This window comes from Hippopotamus amphibius, chromosome 9, assembly GCF_030028045.1.
Source record: "Hippopotamus amphibius kiboko isolate mHipAmp2 chromosome 9, mHipAmp2.hap2, whole genome shotgun sequence".
NCBI lineage: Eukaryota > Metazoa > Chordata > Mammalia > Artiodactyla > Hippopotamidae > Hippopotamus > Hippopotamus amphibius.
Window position 1 is genome coordinate 62,770,924 of NC_080194.1, and position 21,540 is coordinate 62,792,463.

The window sequence follows — 21,540 nt, forward strand, 5'->3', positions numbered from 1 at the left end:
ATTTAGAACAATGTTGCCCAATAGAACATTCTACGATAATGGAAATGTTCTATCTTGGAGTGTCTAATACTGTAGCCACTAACCACATGTGGTTATTGAACATTTGAAATGTAGCTAGCTAGTGTGACTGAAGAACTGAATTTTAAATTTTATTTAGTTTTAATTAATTTAAACTGAAGTAGCAATATGTGGCTAGTGGGATACTATATTACCACAGTTCTGGAATGTTACATGGTACACAGACATTTCAATAAATGTTTATTAAATGAATGAATCTCCTCGGGACTCAAAGATCAAAACGGAGCTGCCTGACTGTGTATTTAGTTCATCCTTTAAAGATGAACAATGAAGCACTTTACTGAGTGATCTGCTCATATGAGGCCTTATTAGGTTCCCATATGTGATTCAGTTTACAGCTGTAATGAATTTTTCATTTCTGTTTCTTTTTGGTCATAGGTCAAGAAAGATTTGGAAACATGACAAGGGTCTATTACCGAGAAGCTATGGGTGCTTTTATTGTCTTCGATGTCACCAGGCCAGCTACATTTGAAGCAGTGACAAAGTGGAAAAATGATTTGGACTCAAAGTTAAGTCTCCCTAATGGCAAACCAGTGTCAGTGGTTTTGTTGGCCAACAAATGTGACCAGGGGAAGGATGTGCTCATGAACAATGGCCTCAAGATGGACCAGTTCTGCAAGGAGCATGGTTTCGTAGGATGGTTTGAAACATCAGCAAAGGTAATGTGACCTTAAAGGATAAACTTATTGTAGGCAAGATGCACAAAGAAAATGGCATGTAATCATCGTCCTTATGATCACGATAATAGTGTGTGTTGGTTTGGTGATTTATAGTTCCCAAACTGCTTTAAGCTCTTTCTCATTTCAAGGGGATGAGTGGAACAGTTATCCACATTTTAAGATGACTGTGGCTTAGGCAGTAAAGCAACTTGTACGCCACCACACTGATAGTACTTAACAACCGTGTTCGTTTGTTGAGTGCTTATTATGTGTCAGGCATGTTTTCTGTGCATTTTCTCATTTACTCCTCACGACAACCCTGTTAGGTGAGTATGATTTTAGAATCAAGGAAAGAAGTGGGCCACACATCCAGGGTCACTGCTTTATTCAAATATTAATTCGTTTACTCCAGCAACACTTATTATGTTCTTCTGTATACCAGGAATTGTGCTTTGACCTAGAAATGAAAAGATGGCAAGAACACAGAACTAGCACATTGCGAATTCTGAAAGCGTGGGGTGAAAGAGTAGACGGCAAATACAGATGTGAAGAACATAGTGTGGCTTGGCCCTGCTCACTCTCCTGGGTCGCAGAAGAGTAGCAGGAAGCAGGGGCAGAGTCAGGGCTGGACGATGCAGAATCCAGTGTGGCGTGGGGAGGGCTTTGCACTTCCTGTTATGCCCCACGCTGCTATCTAACATGTCAGGGGCCCAAGTTTTGCTCTACTCCCCTTTTTCTCTGTTTATATTTTTGTATCTCAGTATCAGAGAGAAAAATACTTTCATCATAAATTTTGAAAAATTTTTAAAAAGCATAAATTAAAAAGTAAATGGTTTGCTATATTTTTCTGATGTTTTCTGTGTACGTATATGTGTGTGTGTGTGTATGTTTTACATGTTACGATTGCATTCTGCATAGTTGTATATCACAATTTTCCCACTTATTTGTGTGTGTAACACACATATTAAGTAGTTGTGGAACACAGGCACTGTGCTAGTTGTTTGGGATTCAGCTGTGAATAAGATAAGCATTGTCTCTGCACTTGTGGAATTCACATTTAGGCGTGTTGTGAATATTTGAGCACATCATTAGAGAATGGTTGGAAACTATAGCTTGAATGGACATCATTCAGATAGGCTGGGGAGGAGCCTCTGACCAGTTTTACACAAGAGATTAGATGGGTCACATTTGCCCTGGGGACTATGGAGAGGTCGATTGGAGGCAGGTAAACCTGGAGACAAAGTCACATGGTAGTTACTGCATTCTTATGGGAAAATGACAAAGCCTTGAATTAAGGTTATCAAAGGTTTTAGAGATTACAAAGAAAAACCTGATATGAGAATATCTCTAAAGTATAACCACCAGCAGGAGTAAGCCACAACTTGAGGTGGGAGATGATGGAGAGGAAGGAAAAGGTGATGGTACTTCTTATTCTGTCTTAGTTGGGATGCTCTCTTGTTTCAATCATTTCATGGAGAGTCTCAGTGCCTGCCTTTTCTCAGTGCTGCCTCTAAGTTGGCCTTATGTTTAGAAATTTTTACTTCTCATTCCTCCTTTTCCTTCTTGAGGCCCCAGTGTGGTTATGTGTTTTCCCCCTTCTTTCCTTTTAAAATTCTTTGTTTCCCCTATTTTTTAGGATTTTTTCCCTTTGATTCAGGACACAGTATCTGTCATTTTCTACTTCCTGGCTGTCACTGAACCTTTTTAGTTTGTTTGTTTGAAGAATTTATTGTTGTAAAGAGAGATTAGCAAGCAACATTTGCAGATATGATGAAGTTATAGAAATTTAAGAAATATTACATTTTAATAGTCTGATTCTTGGATGTTGGTCTGGTTTTTTAAAAAAATTCCAAAATGTGGATGAATTCATCCATTTACCTATTCGTTAGACCCATACTTTGAAGCCTCCAGGCACAGGAGTAAAAGAGTAGAATTTTGGAGAACTCCTTTTCTCAGTTAGTTACCTTATATCTGGAGAGCAATCTGTATAGAATGACTTTTTTATTTTTTAATTAATTTTTATTGGAGTATAGGTGATTTACAGTGTTGTGTTAGTTTCTGCTGTAGAGCAGAGTGATTCAGTTATACATATACATATATCCACTCTTTTTTAGATTTTATTCCCATATAGGTCATTACAGAGTATTGAGTAGAGTTCCGTGTGCTATACAGTAGGTTCTTATTAGTTATCTATTTCATATATAGTAGTGTGTATATATCAATCCCAATCTCCCAGTTTATCCCCCCTCATTCCCCCTTGGTAACCACAAGTTATGTTTGTACGTCTGTGATTCTATTCTTGTTTTGTAAGTAGGCTCATTTGTACCATTTTTTAAGATTCCATATATAAGTGACATCATATGACATTTGTCTTTCTCTGACTTATTTCACTCAGTATGACAATCTCTAGGTCCATCCATTGAATGACTCATATTTATATGAGGAAGGGAGTCTTCCATCATTCATTCATTCATTCATTCATTCAACAAATATTATGGAACACCTGCTATGTACCAGGCACTGGGAATAAAGAAATTTACAAAATAGAATCCTGACATCATGTGTAACAATAACAACAAAACATAAGTAAAATATGGGGGGGGGGGGTTTAGATAGCCAATAAGTGCTAACAGGAAAATAAAAGGAAGGAAGACACCTATGAATTTGTGGGGAGAGTTGAAATTATTTGTGGGAAAAAGGATGTTCTGGACATTTTCTTTCACCTCACTCTGACATTCCTTGCACAATTACAGTGTCAAACTTTGCTTAAGGGCATAATGTTCATTAACTTAAGGCCTGGTTGACCCACCACGTACTTAGATACTGGATTTCTAATCCTCTAAATCCCTGCAAGTGTAAACTTTGAAGAGAAGCTTTGTATGGAGAGAGGGTGGAGGGAATTTCACAAGGCTGAAGTGCACTGAACTGCTAATATGACCAAAAGGGTACAAGGCCTCATTGTAAAAGCTAGAACCCACATCTATCTTTCCTCCAAACATACTGCTATTGAAATTGTCCTTCTGAATGTCTTAATAATGAAAATGGCTTCCCAGTGCCAGGTTAGTATTCGAAGTCGACACCTAGATGCACGGGAACAATACTGCAGCGTTGACAAGCTGGAGTGTCAAACTGTTCAAAAAGTCTTTTTTGAAAAAAGATCTCAGATAAAACTCTGCTTACATTCTGAGGATAGCGTTTCAGCATGTACAAAACAGAGGCCCAGATCAAACTGTCTGCCTGAAGCTAAGATGGCAGTATTTGGAGACAGCTACCAATTCATTCGTTGATTACCTTTGGGATCTGGGAACATTTCCCATAAAGATCTTTCTCATAGAAAGTTAATCTCCTAACTATGAGAGTCCTCTTGAGTGACATCATAATCAGTCTGGTGATAAACATCTGATTTCCTTTTTATTACGTTTCCAAAACTCCTGATGAGCCAAAGTCCACAACCTCTGGCTTTGTGCTCATGGCCACATCCGGCAGAAATCCTGTGGGTATCACCATCGGCTTGGCCATGCCTGAAGCTGAAACGAGCGGGGTGTTGGAGACGTTTGTCACTGAGACCAGCCTCCTTCTGGCTGCTGACCCTACTGCTGAGGGAAATTTACCCTTTTGCTCTTCAATCTTCTAAAGAAACTTTCCACAAGAATTTTCATGCCTTGTGCTGTTCCTGGAATAATCATGGTAGCCTTTGGAAGTGAATTAAGAGAGAAAAATTAAAAAGTAAATGTATGCTAGCATCTCTGGTTTTTCACATCATCTCTTTGAATATTAAAAACTAAAGGAAAGGAAAGAAAAAAAATCTCTCCTAAGTCAGGTTTTCTTTAGTTTGCATTCTTTCTTTTTCTTAGCTGTGTTTAGTGGAATTCTGCCTGGGGATTCACTAGGGCCAGGAAATATATAACTGGGGTGATCATATGTCCCATTTTCTGGAACATTCCTTGTTTATGCCTGTGGTCCTAGCATAATTATTTTAGTCTGTAATTTAATTTACATGGTCAACCTGTAGATCAGGAGCTCTGATACATCTGTCTCACTGTCCACATCATACTTTAACTCTAATAATGGCTCTTTTATGCATTCCTGTGCCCAAGCTAAGTCTTTATAATATGCTTGGTAGATTCATCTATTTAGAATGAGGGCCCTGGCCTGCTCTTGTTAGTGTGTTCCCAAGACTGAGAATCCTGTCCTCTAGGCCCATCTCAATGGCTGATGGGGCCCCACAACCTTCTGGCCTATTTACCTGGTGCTCTCTTGGTGCCCATGGCCTGAATCTCTACCAGCTACTGCCTTTGGATTCACTCTATGGCCACATCCAACTACCTTTCAGAGTTGTTGTGTGATTAAGTGACATGATGTACATAGGTCCCTGGATGTGTTATGTCTGATCCCATCACACGCACATGCCACATTATCTCTGTCACCTGTCCCATAGCCCATCTGCTGGTCTGGGTGTCACCATCTGTACCTGGCTTTGATGCACACCATAGATGGACTCAGAGGAAGGGTCTGTTTCTATATCTCAGCCCTTCCCAGGCTGCTCCACCCTGTTCTTATGCTGTGGTAGTTCTCATGTGGTTGTGTTCGGAAACAGGACACCAGGAAAAGGCCTGCGTAAATGAGAAGTAATGGGGCAAGTAGGATCTACCCAAGTAGTGGCAAGAACAATTATCACAGAGAGAACTGCAGTGCCCTCTGTCCATGTGACTTCCACCTCGCCCTGCTCCTGGCGGATTTCCTTGTCTGTTTCTTATCCTATGTATAGTGACTTTTAAGCCCGCCCTCTATCTCAGAATGTTCTAAGATCAATGGGTGCCCTAGAAGAACCTTTCTAACATTAAACTCTATTGAATTTTAGTCTCTTCCCTGAAGCTAAAAAGAAAAATGTTGGTGTGTGTCCTGCTAAGAGAAGGAACATACCCACTAATGTTCTCTACAAAAAGTTATTAGTTTCAGTATAGTGGATATTTTTCATGTGTTTTGGGTTTTCAGTAATGGTTAAACACATTTGCCATCTTTGAGGAACTTCTAGCCATGAGAGGTTCACGTTCCCAGGAGGCGCCCATAAAACTTTCTTCTTTTGTTTTCTTTGCAGCTAGGGAACAGGCATGTGACCTGGATTCCACATACATGCTGATTCATAAGTGAGCAACTAGAGGAAGAAGGTGCAATGCAGAACCCATTTTTTTTCTTTTCTGGGGAGGGTGGTGGCAGAACCGACCTCCATCCTTGGGAGACAGTGGCGTTTGTTGAGTCCTATGCTTGACATGGAAACAGGATCACTGCTGGCCCCAGGAATAGTTGCATTCAAACTGAGTTCCTCGGAGCTTTGCAGATTACAGAACCCAGTGCTCAGTGGTCACTGGCAGGAGTGTCCTCATCACGCCTGTTCTATGTGGGATCTGAGTTTCTGGAAGCTTAGGCTCAATCTGGTTTCTCTAGACTACTGTTTCTGTTGCCTAGTGAGTAATTCTGCAAGCTACCCAACACCTCTTGAATACATGATTTCATGTTTAGCCAGCATCAGCTTCTGAATCTTGCAACTGAGAATCAGAATTAACATACATGGTCAAATGCATTGGAGAAAACCAGCTTCACTGTTCCTCTTGCTGTAGGACTTCTCGGGCCTTTGATAACCTATGTGGGTTCTGAATCTCCAGGAATAAAAATGTCTATGTTTCTTGCTCTTTGCTCTATGTTAACTTTATGCAGAAATTTTCATGTGTATGACTCATTCAGTCCTTAGCATGATCCTGTGGAATAGATGATTATTATTGTTATCATTTAAAAAAAAAGTTAAGACAGGTGATTTCCTTAAAAGCATATAGTTACTACCTTATTTCTTTGATTCTAACTTGTGATTTTTGTTCCTTCCTATGTTAACATTTCAAAATCAAGGTATGTCCTCTAGTCAGTGTGGATTTCTAAAATGATGGTGTGTCATACATATGATGGTTTTTTCACTCTCTCCTCCAAAAGAGGACTACACCATGCAGTAGTTTGTAAATGTTTTTGGCCACATAGAACACTTAACAAACTAATAGAACATGCTTAGGAAATGTTGGCCTAGAGTTATCTAGAAGGGAAAGTTTTCTGTATTTCATTGTTTAGTGAGCTTTTTTCATTATTATTATTATTTTTTGATTACTCTGAAGCTGAAATATGGAGCAGTTAAGTGGCTAGTTTTCTAGAAGCTGCTTGAATGGTAGGATCACACATCATTTATTTTTATAGGCTTTCAGAAAATATGCACTTAGAAATATAATGCATGTATACAAATTGGAAATGCATAGCTAATTGCGCTTGAGTATGGGTAGACAGTTAATTCAATTTTTAATGAATCGAATAAAGGACATCTTTTAAAAATCCTTTCATTTTTAGGTTGGGTAGTAGGCTCTCTCTGGTTATTCCTACTTTTTAAATGTCAATCCATGAAAAAATTCTTGATAGTCACTGGTGCCTTCATTGATGCAACACAATTTGTACTGAATGACTATTCAGGTCTGTGCTGTGAACAAAGAGTATTAAGCTTTTCTGGATTCAGAGCATGCTATTAGGTGTCTGTTCTTCTTAAAATGCCAGAATTCCCCATGGGAAGTAGATATGCCACATTTTAGGCACCCGTCCCCAAAGACTTCGGATGAAGTTTCAGGATGTGCCTCCCCTGACTTAGCTGGGATACAGCGCATGTAACCCTGTACTTTCAGCTAATCTGCTTAGAGCTGGTTGTACTTAGGAACATGAAAGGAAAGGCCCAATCTAAAAATCCAACACCAGAGCAAAGTTAGAAGGCATCATTACAGGAGATGGTGGCAATGGTTAACAGTCATGATCATTTCATATAAGGACCACTAGTCTGTAGTATGATTTGCATCCTCATTTCTGACAGATTCTTAATGCTCTGCACAAAAAATGGAATCCTTTCTTGAAACCGGGAGTAGCTTAAGTACAAGAGTCTAAAACTCAAGCAACTCATCTGCTTAAGAATCAGTATAAATGAAGAATAACATTTTAATTTTTATCTTTAGCTAATTAGTTTTCCAGATGTTTTCTAGGTCTATGCTAATAATTTCCTAGATAATATGAGATTCAACGATGACTGAGACGTTGTAGGAAAATAGAAACAGACCCTGAGAGGCTAAAACCATAGCTTGGTGTGCAGGAGGCAAGGAGTTGCACTTGTCATCCTCTCCTGTGTGGTTCACATTTTCATTCCCTGCAACACAGGTCCTTCCTGTCTCGAGCTTAGACAGTGGTAATACTCTACAGACCTCGCTTGTGGTAGTCTGTGTAGCATGGTGCTAAAACCTCAACCTACCCAAAAAATCACTTTGATTTCGTCACAGTAGTTCAAGAATCTTCTTTAGGCTCTACTTCTTGATTCAAATTTAGACACCTGAAAACAGGACTTAGCAAACAATGACCTGTGGGCCGAATGTGGCCTGCCTCTATATAGTAAATAAAGTGTCATCAGAACACAACCATGCTCACTGGTGCACATGTTATCTATGGCTGCTTTTCCATGGCAACTGCGGAGCTGAGTGGTTGCAACAGAGGCCTGATGGCTTTCAAAGCCTGAACTATTTAGCATCTAATCTGGCCCGTTACTCATTAAAGTTTGCCACTGATGTCTTACAATAACATTAGCTTCTCTTTTGTGTTCATGGCTTTACATGCGATAGCTCATTCTTGAAACTGTTTTGTAAGTACTTTCATTATTCTTGTTTCATGGACGAGGGGACTACAGTTTAAGTTGGAGAACATAAGTGATTAACTAAAGATCTCATAGTTGGTAGGCAGTAAAGTTGAGATTTCAAGCCATATGTGCTAATCGTACACCCAACCACCACACTGCACTATCGTATAGCCTTTTCCAATCTGACCTTATTATACAATACTATTTATGGAGCAACTGATACATGGTTGGCCAGGGATTGGGATAGATAGATAGATAAGTAAAATGTAGTCTGGTCTCTAAAAGTTTAAAGTCTAATGACAGATACATAGACATGTAAATAGATCTTTCAGGAAATGCACAAAGTAGAGCAATTTATCTGGAATTATGGAAGGGAGTGAATGATGAAGGGGCCTTTTCTCACATGTACATTGCCAACCACCTTTCTTTCCCTCATCTCTGTGCTCTTGTCATGATATACCCTTTATATAGACTGTACGAGGCAGAGGCAGCTGCCATTCTTTGTTCATGTTATTTTGTCCAGATACGTCCAGCACTGGGTGTGAGAGAGGAAAGGGAGAAAAACCCTTGGATATAACAGTAGGGAGTCTTTAGGAATTAATCATCAATGGGCTCAAAGATAAGACACCTCACTTTCCAAACATCTTCTACCTCTGGAGATTCATGAGAACAAACCTGCAAGGAATCTCTGTTTTCAGAGAGTATCAGGACAGACCTCTCCCCTCCTCCAGAAAAGACCAGGCCCAATAAAGCACAGGCATATTTTTGTTCAATGATTGTTTTTCGTATTATTTAATTGTGGTTCTTAACAGGTGATTTTGCCAATGTCTAGAACTATTTTCAGTTGTCATAACTGATTGGGGAGAAGAGGGTGCTACTGACATCAAATGGGTAGAGGCCAGGGATGCTGATAACATCCTGCAGTGCACAGCACACACCCTCCCAACTCCCCTTTCCCCAAAGAAGGATTTGGCCCAAGACGTCAATAGTACTGAGGCTAAGAAACCCCAGATGTCATGCTTTATGTTAGAATATTCTAAATCCTCTAAGGAAAAAGTACTAATTGAATAAAAGTTCCTGTTAGTTAGTTGACTTGTTTTAAGAAAAATCAAATAGGTGCCAAGTGATGACAATTGTGGGATTGTAGGTGATTTTGTTTTCATGTTTCTGGTTTCCTTTTTTTTTTTTTTTTAACTGATTATATTGCTTTTACAATGACAAAGATATAATTTTAAATAAAGACATAAACAAATAATAACAAACAAACAAAAAAAGAAACTGTTGAGTCTTTGAGTTCAGGCCTCTTTAGTCTATTAAGGATTCTCTGCCTGAGGGCTTGACACTAAGGGACATGGTCTGACATGTGGCAGAGTTTTGCCTTCTCTATTCTCCACACACCTACTAGTTTAATCTCTGAATTCTAGCATTTCCAGTACTCACCTCCATGCCTTTTCACATGCAGTTCCTTCTGCCTTGAATATCCTTCTCTGGTCTTTGCCTTAGGAAATTCCAGATTTTCCACATCTTTGTTCTCTTCCTACCCACACCATAACAGCCTCTACAGACTTCCTTAAAGGACTTCCTCTCTCCCACCTACATGTCTGACACCAGCTAGGAGATGGCTATCTGTTGGGCTGGCTTACATGACGTGGTTCAGCCCTCTCTTCTGTTGGATGGGCATTGCTTAGAGAGATGAGGCAAGGTGTGATTCTCTCTGAGTGATTGTATCTTTCTGATCCAAGAAAAATAACACTTTTCTCAGCTGGACCCAGGCTGTAAGATCACCATGGATTTCTGAACCTGAGAAAGGGCCCTGAGAAGCATGGAGGGGCACTTTGCGAGAGCATGGCGAGTGTGGGCTTGGATGCCACGCAGACAGAGGTCAGGCTCTGGCCTTGGACCCAAAGCTGTGTGGCTTTGGGCCAAACCATTAATCATGTTGAGCCTCCACTTCTCATACGAAAAATGAGGATAATTACTTTATGGGGTTGTTATAAGAATCAATGTTAATAAGCATGTAATGCCTGGAAGATGAGTATGCAATAAATGACTGGTCTCTCTAAAAAAAATACACACGTACAAAAATTGCTCACAGGTTCAGAGGCTTCCCAGGCAATCCTGCCCACTGAAGCATGGACCCTGTTCTAGAGCCAGCCCATGTGCCTTCTGTTGCTTAATTCCTCTCTAATGGTATCTTTAGAAAAATGTGTTAGAGGTAAGGGATTCCTGGAGAAAAAGTTCTATTCAACTAGAGCAGGAATTCTTTGTTGGCGTAGAGCATCAGAATCAGGAAGAAGGGTGCAGAGAGCTTTTTCAAACAAAACTGTCTCCTGAGATTTTTGCAAAATGCCTCTGTTGGTAGTACACTGCTGCCCACCCATCCCCTTTGAGGATTACTGTGTATATTGAGAGATGTTGCCCCTGGGAGTGTGTTGTACTTCTGCATGATCTGGAAACAGGAACCAAGAGCAAGAAAATGCTGAGCTAGAGGAAGATTCGAGACTGAAGGGAAGGAGGTATAAGCTCTATTCTAAAGGACAGAAGAAGAGTTCAGAAGGACTTGATGAGTTTCCTGGTGCTGTCTAAGAAAGGGAGCCAAAATTAGAGGCAGGGAGAATTTGAAATCTTTGTAAGATTTCCATGTTTACACTTTTTATAAATCCTGTCCTAGTTTCCCATCATGATTCTTTCTGTAAAAATCTTTTAAGGAAAAAAGGCCTATCTTTCAGAATTTCAAGGAGGGGAGAATACGACTGAGGTTCTATCCTATCGTGAGCTTAATCTGCAGCAGAGGTGAGCTGTATGGAAAAGGGTAGGTGAAGGAGGATGGGAAAAGCAAGTAGAATCCTAGTGCCTTTGGGAATGAAAATCCTGCCTGGGTGCAGTGGGGTGCAGGCCATGACAGAACATGGGCTCTGGTCTTCACTATTAGACCGTGGTTCCCATTCCCAGACTCAAGGAAAATTAAATACAACCCGACTCTGCTTCTAGAGTCAGATTTCTTCCTGGATCTCTACCTGCAGCTGTGACTTCTTTCCCAAACTTCAGACTTCCATGTCCCTCTGGACCTTTGCCTGGATCTCACCTAGACAACTCTTCAAATCCAGTATGTTGGAAACTGAATTTATTAGCTTGTCTGCAAATCAGATCATGTGGTTGGGAGACCTCACATCCACCCACACATCTGATGCATACACCCACAGAACCAGGTTACTCATCCTTTACAAACCTCAAGTTCCTGAGCAGAGAAATCCCTGTAGTGAGGCTCCTCTCTGCCTCTAGGCTCCGTTCCTGGCTACTTCATCCCTCCGCTGGTGATACTAAACTGCATGAAGTTCCCATCTTGGAATTCCCCCTTCTTGGAACATGCTTCCTACAGTTATTCACCTGTCTTTCATTCTTCCTTCAGGACTCAGCTCAAGCATTATCTGTTACTGGCTCTCAGGTAGTCTCTCCTATCTCTCACCACACATACTAAACGTCTTTCTTTTTTAAAACTTTTTTTTCAATTTTTAATTTTTTTAAATTTTTGGCTGCATTGGGTCTTTGTTGCTGCACGTGGGCTTTCTCTAGTTGTGACCAGCAGGGGCTACTCTTCACCACGGTATATGGGCTTCTCATTGCAGTGGCTTCCCTTGTTGCAGAGCACAGGCTCTAGGCACTCGGGCTTCAGTAGTTGTGGCACCTGGGCTCAGTAGTTGTGGCTCATGGGCTCTAGAGCACAGGCTCAGTAGTTGTGGCACATGGACTTAGTTGCTCCGCAGCATGTGGGATCTAACCGGATCAGGGCTCGAACCTGTGCCCCATACGTTGGCAGGTGGATTCTTAACCACTTCGCCACCAGGGAAGTCCCCTAAACTTCTTTCTTATGGGCTTGGTCCCTGCACTGCACTGTGAAATCCTCCTGGTTACCTGCCAGCACCTTGGGTTGTACACGATCACATGGTCAATATTTATTGGATGGAACAGAATGGTTTGCAGCACTGCTTTTCAAGCATTTATTCAGAAGATTCTTTTACTGTATTATACTTTTCCCTCCCCCTGTGGGGTATTTCTGTCCTTAGAGAACTGTGCAGAAGCATAAAAATTAATTTACTGCTGTATTTCCCAGGAGGACTCCACATTATGTAACTCCTTTCATCCGGAAAGCTCTCTAGACACTTTGCACAACAGGGAGATTAGAATGCCCTGCAGTGTGAAGGGGGAAGTAGAGAAGAAAAATGAAGATGAGGAAGGCAGCCCCCCTTGGTGCTTTGGGCCCAAACTGGGAACTGCAGGGTTCTTTGCTTGGCAATTTCACATAGCATCCCGCAAGAATCTACCATCAGCCTGTGGATTTTATTAGCCAGCGTATTCCTCCTTCACACCCCAGAACCAGAATTTAGCAGTTTCTCCTCATTGAAATTCTCATAATCTTGTTTTACATGTACTTCTCATTTGTTTTAGCAGCTGTCATTTCAGCCCCACACAATATCATTTTAGCCCTTTTTTTTAACTAATAAAGTTCCAAAGTTCAATGGTTTTCATTGCAGAAACTAGGCCTAGACTTCAGATCTAATCGAGAACTCTAGCCAATGATGTGATTCTTGAACAGAGTTGTACATCAGGAACACCTGAGCAGCTTGTTAAAGTGCATTGCAGATGCCTTGGCCCTACTCTCAGAGATGTCTGCAGGGGCATAGAGTGTATGTCTTTGGAAGACAGTCCTTTGGTAATTTTGATGTGCACACTGGTTGAGATGCATTGTATTAGACTTTGTTCACTCACTCATTCATTCATTCCTGGTATATTCCTTGAATACCTACTATGTATTAAGGTAGGCACTTTGCTAAGCACTGAGGCACTGGTGGAAAAGGGCACACTTTCTTCCCATTAAGAAGTTCTCAGTCTCCTGGAAGAAAGCCCATGTAAAACAATAATTACAATACAGTAGGAAGTTCAATTAGAACTGGTGGTTCTATCAGCTATGAGAGCACGTGAAGGAGATGGTGCTGCCTCTACCTGAGAATGAAGCAGCTTCCTTGATATTTGATCTGAGTGACCAAGGCCAAGATTCCCCAAAGAAAGATCCAAGGAGACCACTGGGAGGAGCTCCTTTTTAACATTTCTGTGCAGAGGGGCATAAGGAAGCTACCTTCAAGAATCCATGGGTGTTTTAAAAAGCAAGGTCAAGGCTTTTCATCTTTTAAAAAATTTTTATTGAAATATAGTTGATTTACAATGTTGCACTATGTACAATAGACGAGACATGGAAGCAACCTAAGTGTCCATCAGCAGATGAATGGATAAAGAAGATGTGGTATATATATGTATGTATGTATATATATACACACAATGGAATATTACTCAGCCATAAAAAGAATGAAATAATGCCATTTGCAGCAACATAGATGGACCTAAAGATGATCATCCTAAGTGAAGTAAGCCAGACAGAGAAAGAAAAATATCATCCTTATTCTAAGATATCTAAGTAAGAATGTGTCACTACTGCAATTACCTAGCTTTATTAGTCATCAGAAAATTGTCAATACAAATCACAGAGACTTACTATTGAGAATAATACTGAGATAGCTTCCTCCACAAGAGGGCAGACAGCAGTATCGAGCAGTATCAGCAGTATTTTGTCTTGTGGAACTGAAAAGCACAGCCACAGCAAGATAGAGAAAATGAAAAAGCAGAAGACTTTGTACCAGATGAAGGGACAGGATAAAACCCCAGAAAAACAACTAAATAAAGCAGAGATAGGCACCCTTCCAGAAAAAGAATTCAGAATAATGATGGTGAAGATGATCCAGGACTTTGAAAAAAGACTGGGTGCAAAGATCAAAAAGTTTACCAAAGACCTAGAAGAATTAAAGAGCAAACAAACAGATATATGCAACACAATAACTGAAATGAAGAATACACTAGAAGGAACCAACAGCAGATTAGCTGTGGCAGAAGGGCGAATAAGAGACCTGGAAGACAGAATGGTGAAAATCACTGATGCAGAAAAGAATAAGGCAAAAAGAATGAAAAGAACTGAAGACAGCCTAAGAGACCTCTGGGACAATGTTAAATGCACCAACATTCGCATTATAGGGGTCCCAGAAGGAGAAGAGAGAGAGAGAAAGGACCTGAGAAAATATTGGAAGAGATTATACTTGAAAACTTGCCTAACATGGGAAAGGAAGTAGCTACCCAAGTCCAGGAAGCACAGAGAGTCCCAGGCAGGATAAACTCAAGGAGAAACACGCCAAGACATAGAGTAGTCAAATTGACAAAAATTAAAGACAGAGAAAATTTATTAAAAGCAACAAGGGAAACAGGACAAATAACATTACAAGGGAACTCCCATAAGGGTAACAGCTGATTTCTCAGCAGAAACTCTGCAAGCCAGAAGGGAGTGGCATGATATATTTCAAGTGATGAAAGGGAAGAACCTACAACCAAGAATACTCTACCCAGCAAGGATCTCATTCAGATTCGACAGAGAAATCAAAAGCTTTCCAGACAAGCAACAGCTAAGAGAATTCAGCACCACCAAATCACCCCTCAACAAAAGCTAAAGGAACTTCTTTAAGCGGGAAACATAAGAGAAGAAAAAGACCTACAAAAACCAAAACAAAACAATTAAGAAAATGGTAATAGGAACATACATATCGACAATGACCTTGAATGTAAATGGACTAAATGCCCCAACCAAAAGACACAGACTGGCTGAATAGATACAAAAATAAGAGCCATATATATGCTGTCTACAAGAGACCCACTTCAGACCTAGGCACACATACAGACGGAAAGTGAGGGGATGGAAAAAGATATTCCATGCAAATGGAAATCAAAAGAAACCAGGAGCAGTGATACTCATATCAGATAAAATAGACTTTAAAATAAAAAATGTTACAAGAGACAAGAAAGGACATTACATAAAGATGAAGGGATCAATCCAGGAAGAAGTGATAACAATTATAAATACATATGCACCCAATATAGGAACACCTCCATACATAAGGCAAATGCTAACAACTATGAAAGAGGAAATTGGCAGTACCACAATCATAGTGGGGGACTTTAACACCCCACTTACACCCATGGACAGATCATCCACACAGAAATTTAAGAAGGAAACACAAGCTTTAAATGACACAATAAATCAGCTTGTTTTAATAGATACCTATAGGTATCTATTATTCCATCCAAAAATAGCAGATTACACATTCCATCCAAAAAACAGCAGATTACACATTCTTCTCAAGTGCATATGGAACATTCTCCAGGAGAGATCACATTTTGGGTCATAAATCAAGCCTTGGTAAATTCAAGAAAATTGAAATCATATCAAGCATCTTTACTGACCACAACGCTATGAGATTAGAAATCAATTACAGGAAAAAAAACTGTAAAAAACACAAACACATGGAGGCTAAACCATATGTTACTAAATAACCAAGAGATCACTGGAGAAATCAAAGAGGAAATCAAAAAATACCTGGAGACAAATGACAATGAAAACACAATGATCCAAAACCTATGGGATGCAGCAAAGGCAGTTATAAGAGGGAAGATTATAGCAATACAATCCTACCTCAAGAAACAAGAAAAATTCCAAATAAACAATCTAACCTTACACCTAAAGAAACTAGAGAAAGAAGAGCAAACAAAACCCAAAGTGAGTAGACGGAGAGAAATCATAAAGATCAGAGCAGAAATAAATGAAATAGAAACAAAGAAAACAATAACAAAAATCAATAAAACTAAAAGCTGGTTCTTTGAGAAGATAAATAAAGTTGATAAACCTCTAGCAAAGACTCATCAAGAAAAGAGGGAGAGAACTCAAGTCAATAAAATTAGAAATGAAACAGGAGAAGTTCCAAGGGACACTGCAGAAATAAAAAGCGCCATAAGAGATTACTACCAGCGACTATATGCCAATAAAATGGACAACCTGGATGAAATGGACAGATTCTTAGAAAGGTATAATCTTCCAAGACTGAATCAGGAAGAAATAGAAAATACAAACAGACCAATCACAAGTAATGAAATTGAAACTGTGGTTAAAAATCGCCCAACAAACAAAAGTCCAGAACCAGATGGATTCACATGTGAATTTTATCAAACATTTAGAGAAGAGTTAACACCCATCCTTCTCAAGCTCTTCAAAAAAATTGCAGATGAAGGAACACTCCCAAACTCATTCTATGAGGCCACCATCACCCTGATACCAAAACCAGACAAAGATACTACAAAAAAAGAAAATTACAGACCAGTATCACTGATGAATTTAGATGCAAAAATCCTCAACAAAATACTAGCCAACAGAATCCAACAACACATTAAAAGGATCATACACCATGGTCAAGTGAGGTTTATCCTTGGAATGCAAGGATTCTTCCATATATGCAAATCAGTCAATGTGATACACCATATTAACAAATTGAAGGATAAAACCCACATAATCATCTCAATAGATGCAGAAAAAGCTTTTGACAAAATTCAACACCCATTTATGATAAAAACTCTCCAGAAGGCGGGCATAGAGGGAACATACCTCAACATGATAAAGGCCATATATGACAAACCTACAGCAAACATCCTTCTCAATGGTGAAAAACTGAAAGCATTCCCTCTAAGATCAGGAAAAAGACAAAGATGTCCACTCTCACCACTACTATTCAACATAGTTTTGGAAGTCCTGGCCACAGCAACCAGAGAAGAAAAAGAAATAAAAGGAATCCAAATTGGAAAAGAAGTCAAACTGGCACTGTTTGCAGATGACATGATACTATACGTAGAAAATCCTAAAGATGCCACCAGAAAACTACTTGAGCTAATCAGTGCATTTGGTAAATTTGCAGGATACAAAATTAACACACAGAAATCGCTTGCATTTCTATACACTAACAATGAAAGATCAGAAAAAGAAATTAAGGAAACAATCCCATTCACCATTGCAACCAAAAGAATCAAATACCTAGGAATAAACATAACCAAGGAGGTAAAAGACCTGTACTCAGAAAATTATGAGACATTAATGAAAGAAATCAAAGATGACACAAACAGATGGAGGGACATACCATATTCTTGGATTGGAAGAATCAGCATTGTGAAAATGACTATCCTACCCAAAGCAATTTACAGATTCAATGCAATCCCTATCAAATTACCAATGGCATTTTTCATAGAACTAGAACAAGAAATTTTACAATTTGTATGGGAACGCAAAAGACCTTGAATAGCCAAAGCAATCTTGAGAAGGAAAGATGGAGTTGGTGGAATCAGGCTTCCTGACTTCAGGCTATACTACAAGGCTACAGTGATGAAGACAGTGTGGTACTGGCACAAAAACAGAAATATAGATCAATGGAACAGGATAGAAAGCCCAGAGATAAACTATGGTCAACTAATCTATGACAAAGGAGGCAAGGATATACAATGGAGAAAAGGCAGCCTCTTCAATAAGTGGTGCTGGGAAAACTGGACAGCTACGTGTAAAAGAATGAAATTAGAACACTCCTTAACACCGTACATAAAAATAAACTCCAAATGGATTCAAGACCTAAATGTAAGGCCAGACACTATAAAACTCCTAAAGGAAAACATAGGAAGAACACTCTTCGCCATAAATCACAGCGAGATATTTTTTGATCCACCCCCATTGTAATGGAAATAAAAACAAGAATAAATAAGTGGACCTAATCAAACTTCAAAGCTTCTGCGCAGCAATGGAAACTATAAGACAGACAAAAAGACAACCCTCAGGATGGGAGAAAGTATTTGCACACGAACCAACAGTCAAAGGATTAATCTCCAAAATATATAAACAGTTTATCCAGCTCAATATCAAAAAAGCAAACAACCCAATCCAAAAATGGGCAGAAGATCTAAATAGGCATTTCTTCAAAGAAGACATACAGATGGCCAAGAGGCACATGCAAAGCTGTTCAACATCACTAATTATGAGAGAAATGCAAATCAAAACTACAATGAGGTATCACCTCACACTGGTTAGAATGGGTATCATCAGAAAATCTACAAACGGTAAATGCTGGAGAGGGTGTGGAGAAAAGGGAACTCTCTTGCACTATTGGTGGGAATGTAAATTGATACAGCCACTATGGAGAACAGTATGGAGGTTCCTTGCAAAACTGAAAGTAAAGTTACCATATGACCCAGCAATCCCACTACTGGGCATATACCCAGAGCACACCATAATTCAAAAAGACACATGCACTCCAATGTTTATTGCAGCACTACTTACAATAGCCAGGTCACGGAAGCAACCTAAATGTCCATCAACAGATGAATGGTTAAAGAAGATGTGGTACATATATACAATGGAATATTACTCAGCTGTAAAAAACTATGAAACTGGGACATTTGTAGAAACATGGATGGACCTAGAGACTGTCATACAGAGTGAAGTGAGTTGGAAAGAGAAAAAACAAATATTGTATATTAACACGTATATGCAGACTATAGAAAAATGGTACAAATCAACCCATTTGCAAGGCAGAAATAGAGACACAGATGTAGAGAACACACATATGGACACCAAGTGGGGAAAGCGGGGAGGATTGCGGGGGAACGAACTGGGAGATTGGAATACCAAATTGTACACTCTAAATATATGCAGTTTATTGTCTGTTAACTATATCTCAATAAAAGTTCTAAAAAAAAATAGCAGATACTAAGCTCTGTGTGTATAAGTCAGCTTGCTGATTAGTGGCTGTGTTGATTATTGACTAGGGGGTTTCACTTTAGTTCAGTAGTTTGTGGAATCTTCCACATATCAGTTCTCAGACGTATTTTCTGAATAGAACTCTTTTCTTCTGCGAGGGGTTGAAGATGAGAGAGTTCTGTGAGGGGAAAAGTAATAGCCCAGCTGCCATATTGACAGACTTTTAATTAATTCTTTTTTCAATCCCACACCACTTACATGGGGAAATTAGTTGGTATCTCTTCAGTGTCAAGTTTTTTCTCTTTGGTTTATCGAGAACATAAACCAGTATTTGACTTGGGGTGCCGATGAATAGCTGCTGGTATTCTACATGGAGGTGTGAGGAAGGGGTGTGGTTGACATTTCCCATTCTGACGTTCAACTGGTCCTCCTGATTTCAACCATTCCCAATATTTGAGCCTTGAGACTTTTTTGGATTCTGTGGGAATTATCGAGCTCTCTGATTGTCCATGTCTGCCTCTACATACCCCTTAGACTAGTGGTCCCCAACTTTTGTGGCACCAGGGACCAGTTTCATGGAAGATAATTTTTCTATGAATGGAGGTGGGGGATTGGTTTCTGGATGATTCAAATGCATTACATTTATTGTGCACTTTATTTCTATTATTATTACATCAGCTCAACCTCAGATCATCAGGCATTAAATCGCGGGGGTTGGGGACCCCTGCTTTAGACCATGCTTTGTACATCCTAGTAAATCCACTACTACTCTCCATTACTTTCAGATTTCCAAAAATGTGTTGAAATCTCTTGAATGCTGGTGCACATTTTCTCATTCGTTTAATTCCCGAGATTCCATTTGAAATATTTTGCTTTCTTTGAAATCATTTTTTTCAGAGTTTTGGTAAAGGAAGGAAGTAAATATATTTCCTCAGTCTGCCATCTTTAACTGGAAGGTGCCCATGGTCTCTGACCTTTTGTTAATTGTTTATTTCTGACTCAATCTTAGTCATTATATAATTTAATTCATTACAATTTCTTTTAAAATTAAGGTTATCTTATCTTCATTTTATAATGTGGAAACTAAAGTACAGCAATATTTAAGTCACTTACCCAAAGGAATGTCAGAGCTAGGATTTAAACTCAGTTCTGATTGATTGATTCCGATCTACCTGGTGCTTTCTATCCCAGCTTTCTACTTCTAAAAGAAAAACCAAAAAAAAAAAAAAAAAAAAAAGGAGTTCTTTAGCTATTCAGAATACTAGACCCTTATCACATATATGATTTGAAAATAATATCTCCCATTCTGTAGGTTGTCTTTTCACTTTATTAATAGTGTCCTTTGAAGCATGAAAGTACTTAATTTATATAAAGTCCAATTTGTCTTTTCTTTTGTCATTTGTGTTTTTAGTGTCATATCTAAGAAACCATTGCCAAATAAATCCAATGTCGCACACACACACAAAATAAATAAAAGAAAAACCATGGGCAAAGGCTCTGTCTCCTCTCTCAAAACCATTGTCAGAACCTTCTGGAAGGGGTTGCTTCCTTGTTTCAGGAAGGGTTTTATTACTGAGACATGTTTGCTTTCTCCCTCATGTCCCTTCATTTTTTCAGTGTTGGTTTTGTTTGTCCCTGTTTTGTGGTCCTTTACCTTCTTCGATGTGTTTTGTGTGCCATCTTCGAAGAGCCCTTAGATTTGTGGGTGACAGCCCTGCCCTTCCAAGGCCTTGTTTCGTCTCTGTCTGCTTCATTGATTAGTGAGGTATTGATTTCTTGGGAGAACTTGCTAGGATTGAGGAGGGAAAATCAATAGCCCGTTAGATATAAGTGGGAAGCGGCCCGAGCCGCTCCTCAGCAGTCTGCTCACTGACCTAACATGCTGGGGCGCTGCTCAAAGATGAGGTTAGCCTGACGTGTCCAGGGCTATTCTGAAGTGATTAGATTGTTCCAGGAATAATGTAGCAAAGCCACTGACAGAAAAATCAAGAGCTGTAAATCCATGTCTTTGAACTCAATGAAGTGGAGTCATCTTTTGAGAATAAATTCGCCTGTCACAGGTTGCTTCGGGGGAAGGAAGTTCTGTTGAGAACTTTTCCAATTCTTGGAGCACTTTGAATTTTCTAATGTAGGCACAATTTTGGTGACCCATTAGCCCAGTGATTTAGCTTTCATGTTCTCCAGGGTTTCCAAAATGAAAGAAAGGCTGTCAGCACTGGGTGCCTAGTATCATCTGCACAGTGTGTTTCTGAAACGTGTGTCAATCCCGTTTTTTAAATGCTACCTCAAGGGGCTCATTATGGCAGCTCTCCCTGGGTGAGTCCCTTTGGAAAGGAAGAGTTCCTTTGGAGAGAGAATTATCACTGTCTGTTTTATCTGGTTATAAGTGTAGTTCTTATGTTTTAGATTTTTGTAAAGAAGGACATATGTGAGCAGTAAATTCA

General features: G+C 39.5%; 1 protein-coding gene across 1 annotated transcript in view; it reads left to right on the forward strand.

The window, feature by feature from the left end:
• Positions 1 to 21,540, forward strand: part of RAB38 (RAB38, member RAS oncogene family) — a 64,729-nt gene that overhangs the window by 20,796 nt on the left and 22,393 nt on the right. Inside the window, exon 2 of the mRNA XM_057748286.1 lies at positions 457 to 737. Within this exon, the coding sequence (XP_057604269.1) occupies positions 457 to 737 (281 nt within the window). The remainder of the gene's footprint in view (positions 1 to 456; positions 738 to 21,540) is intronic.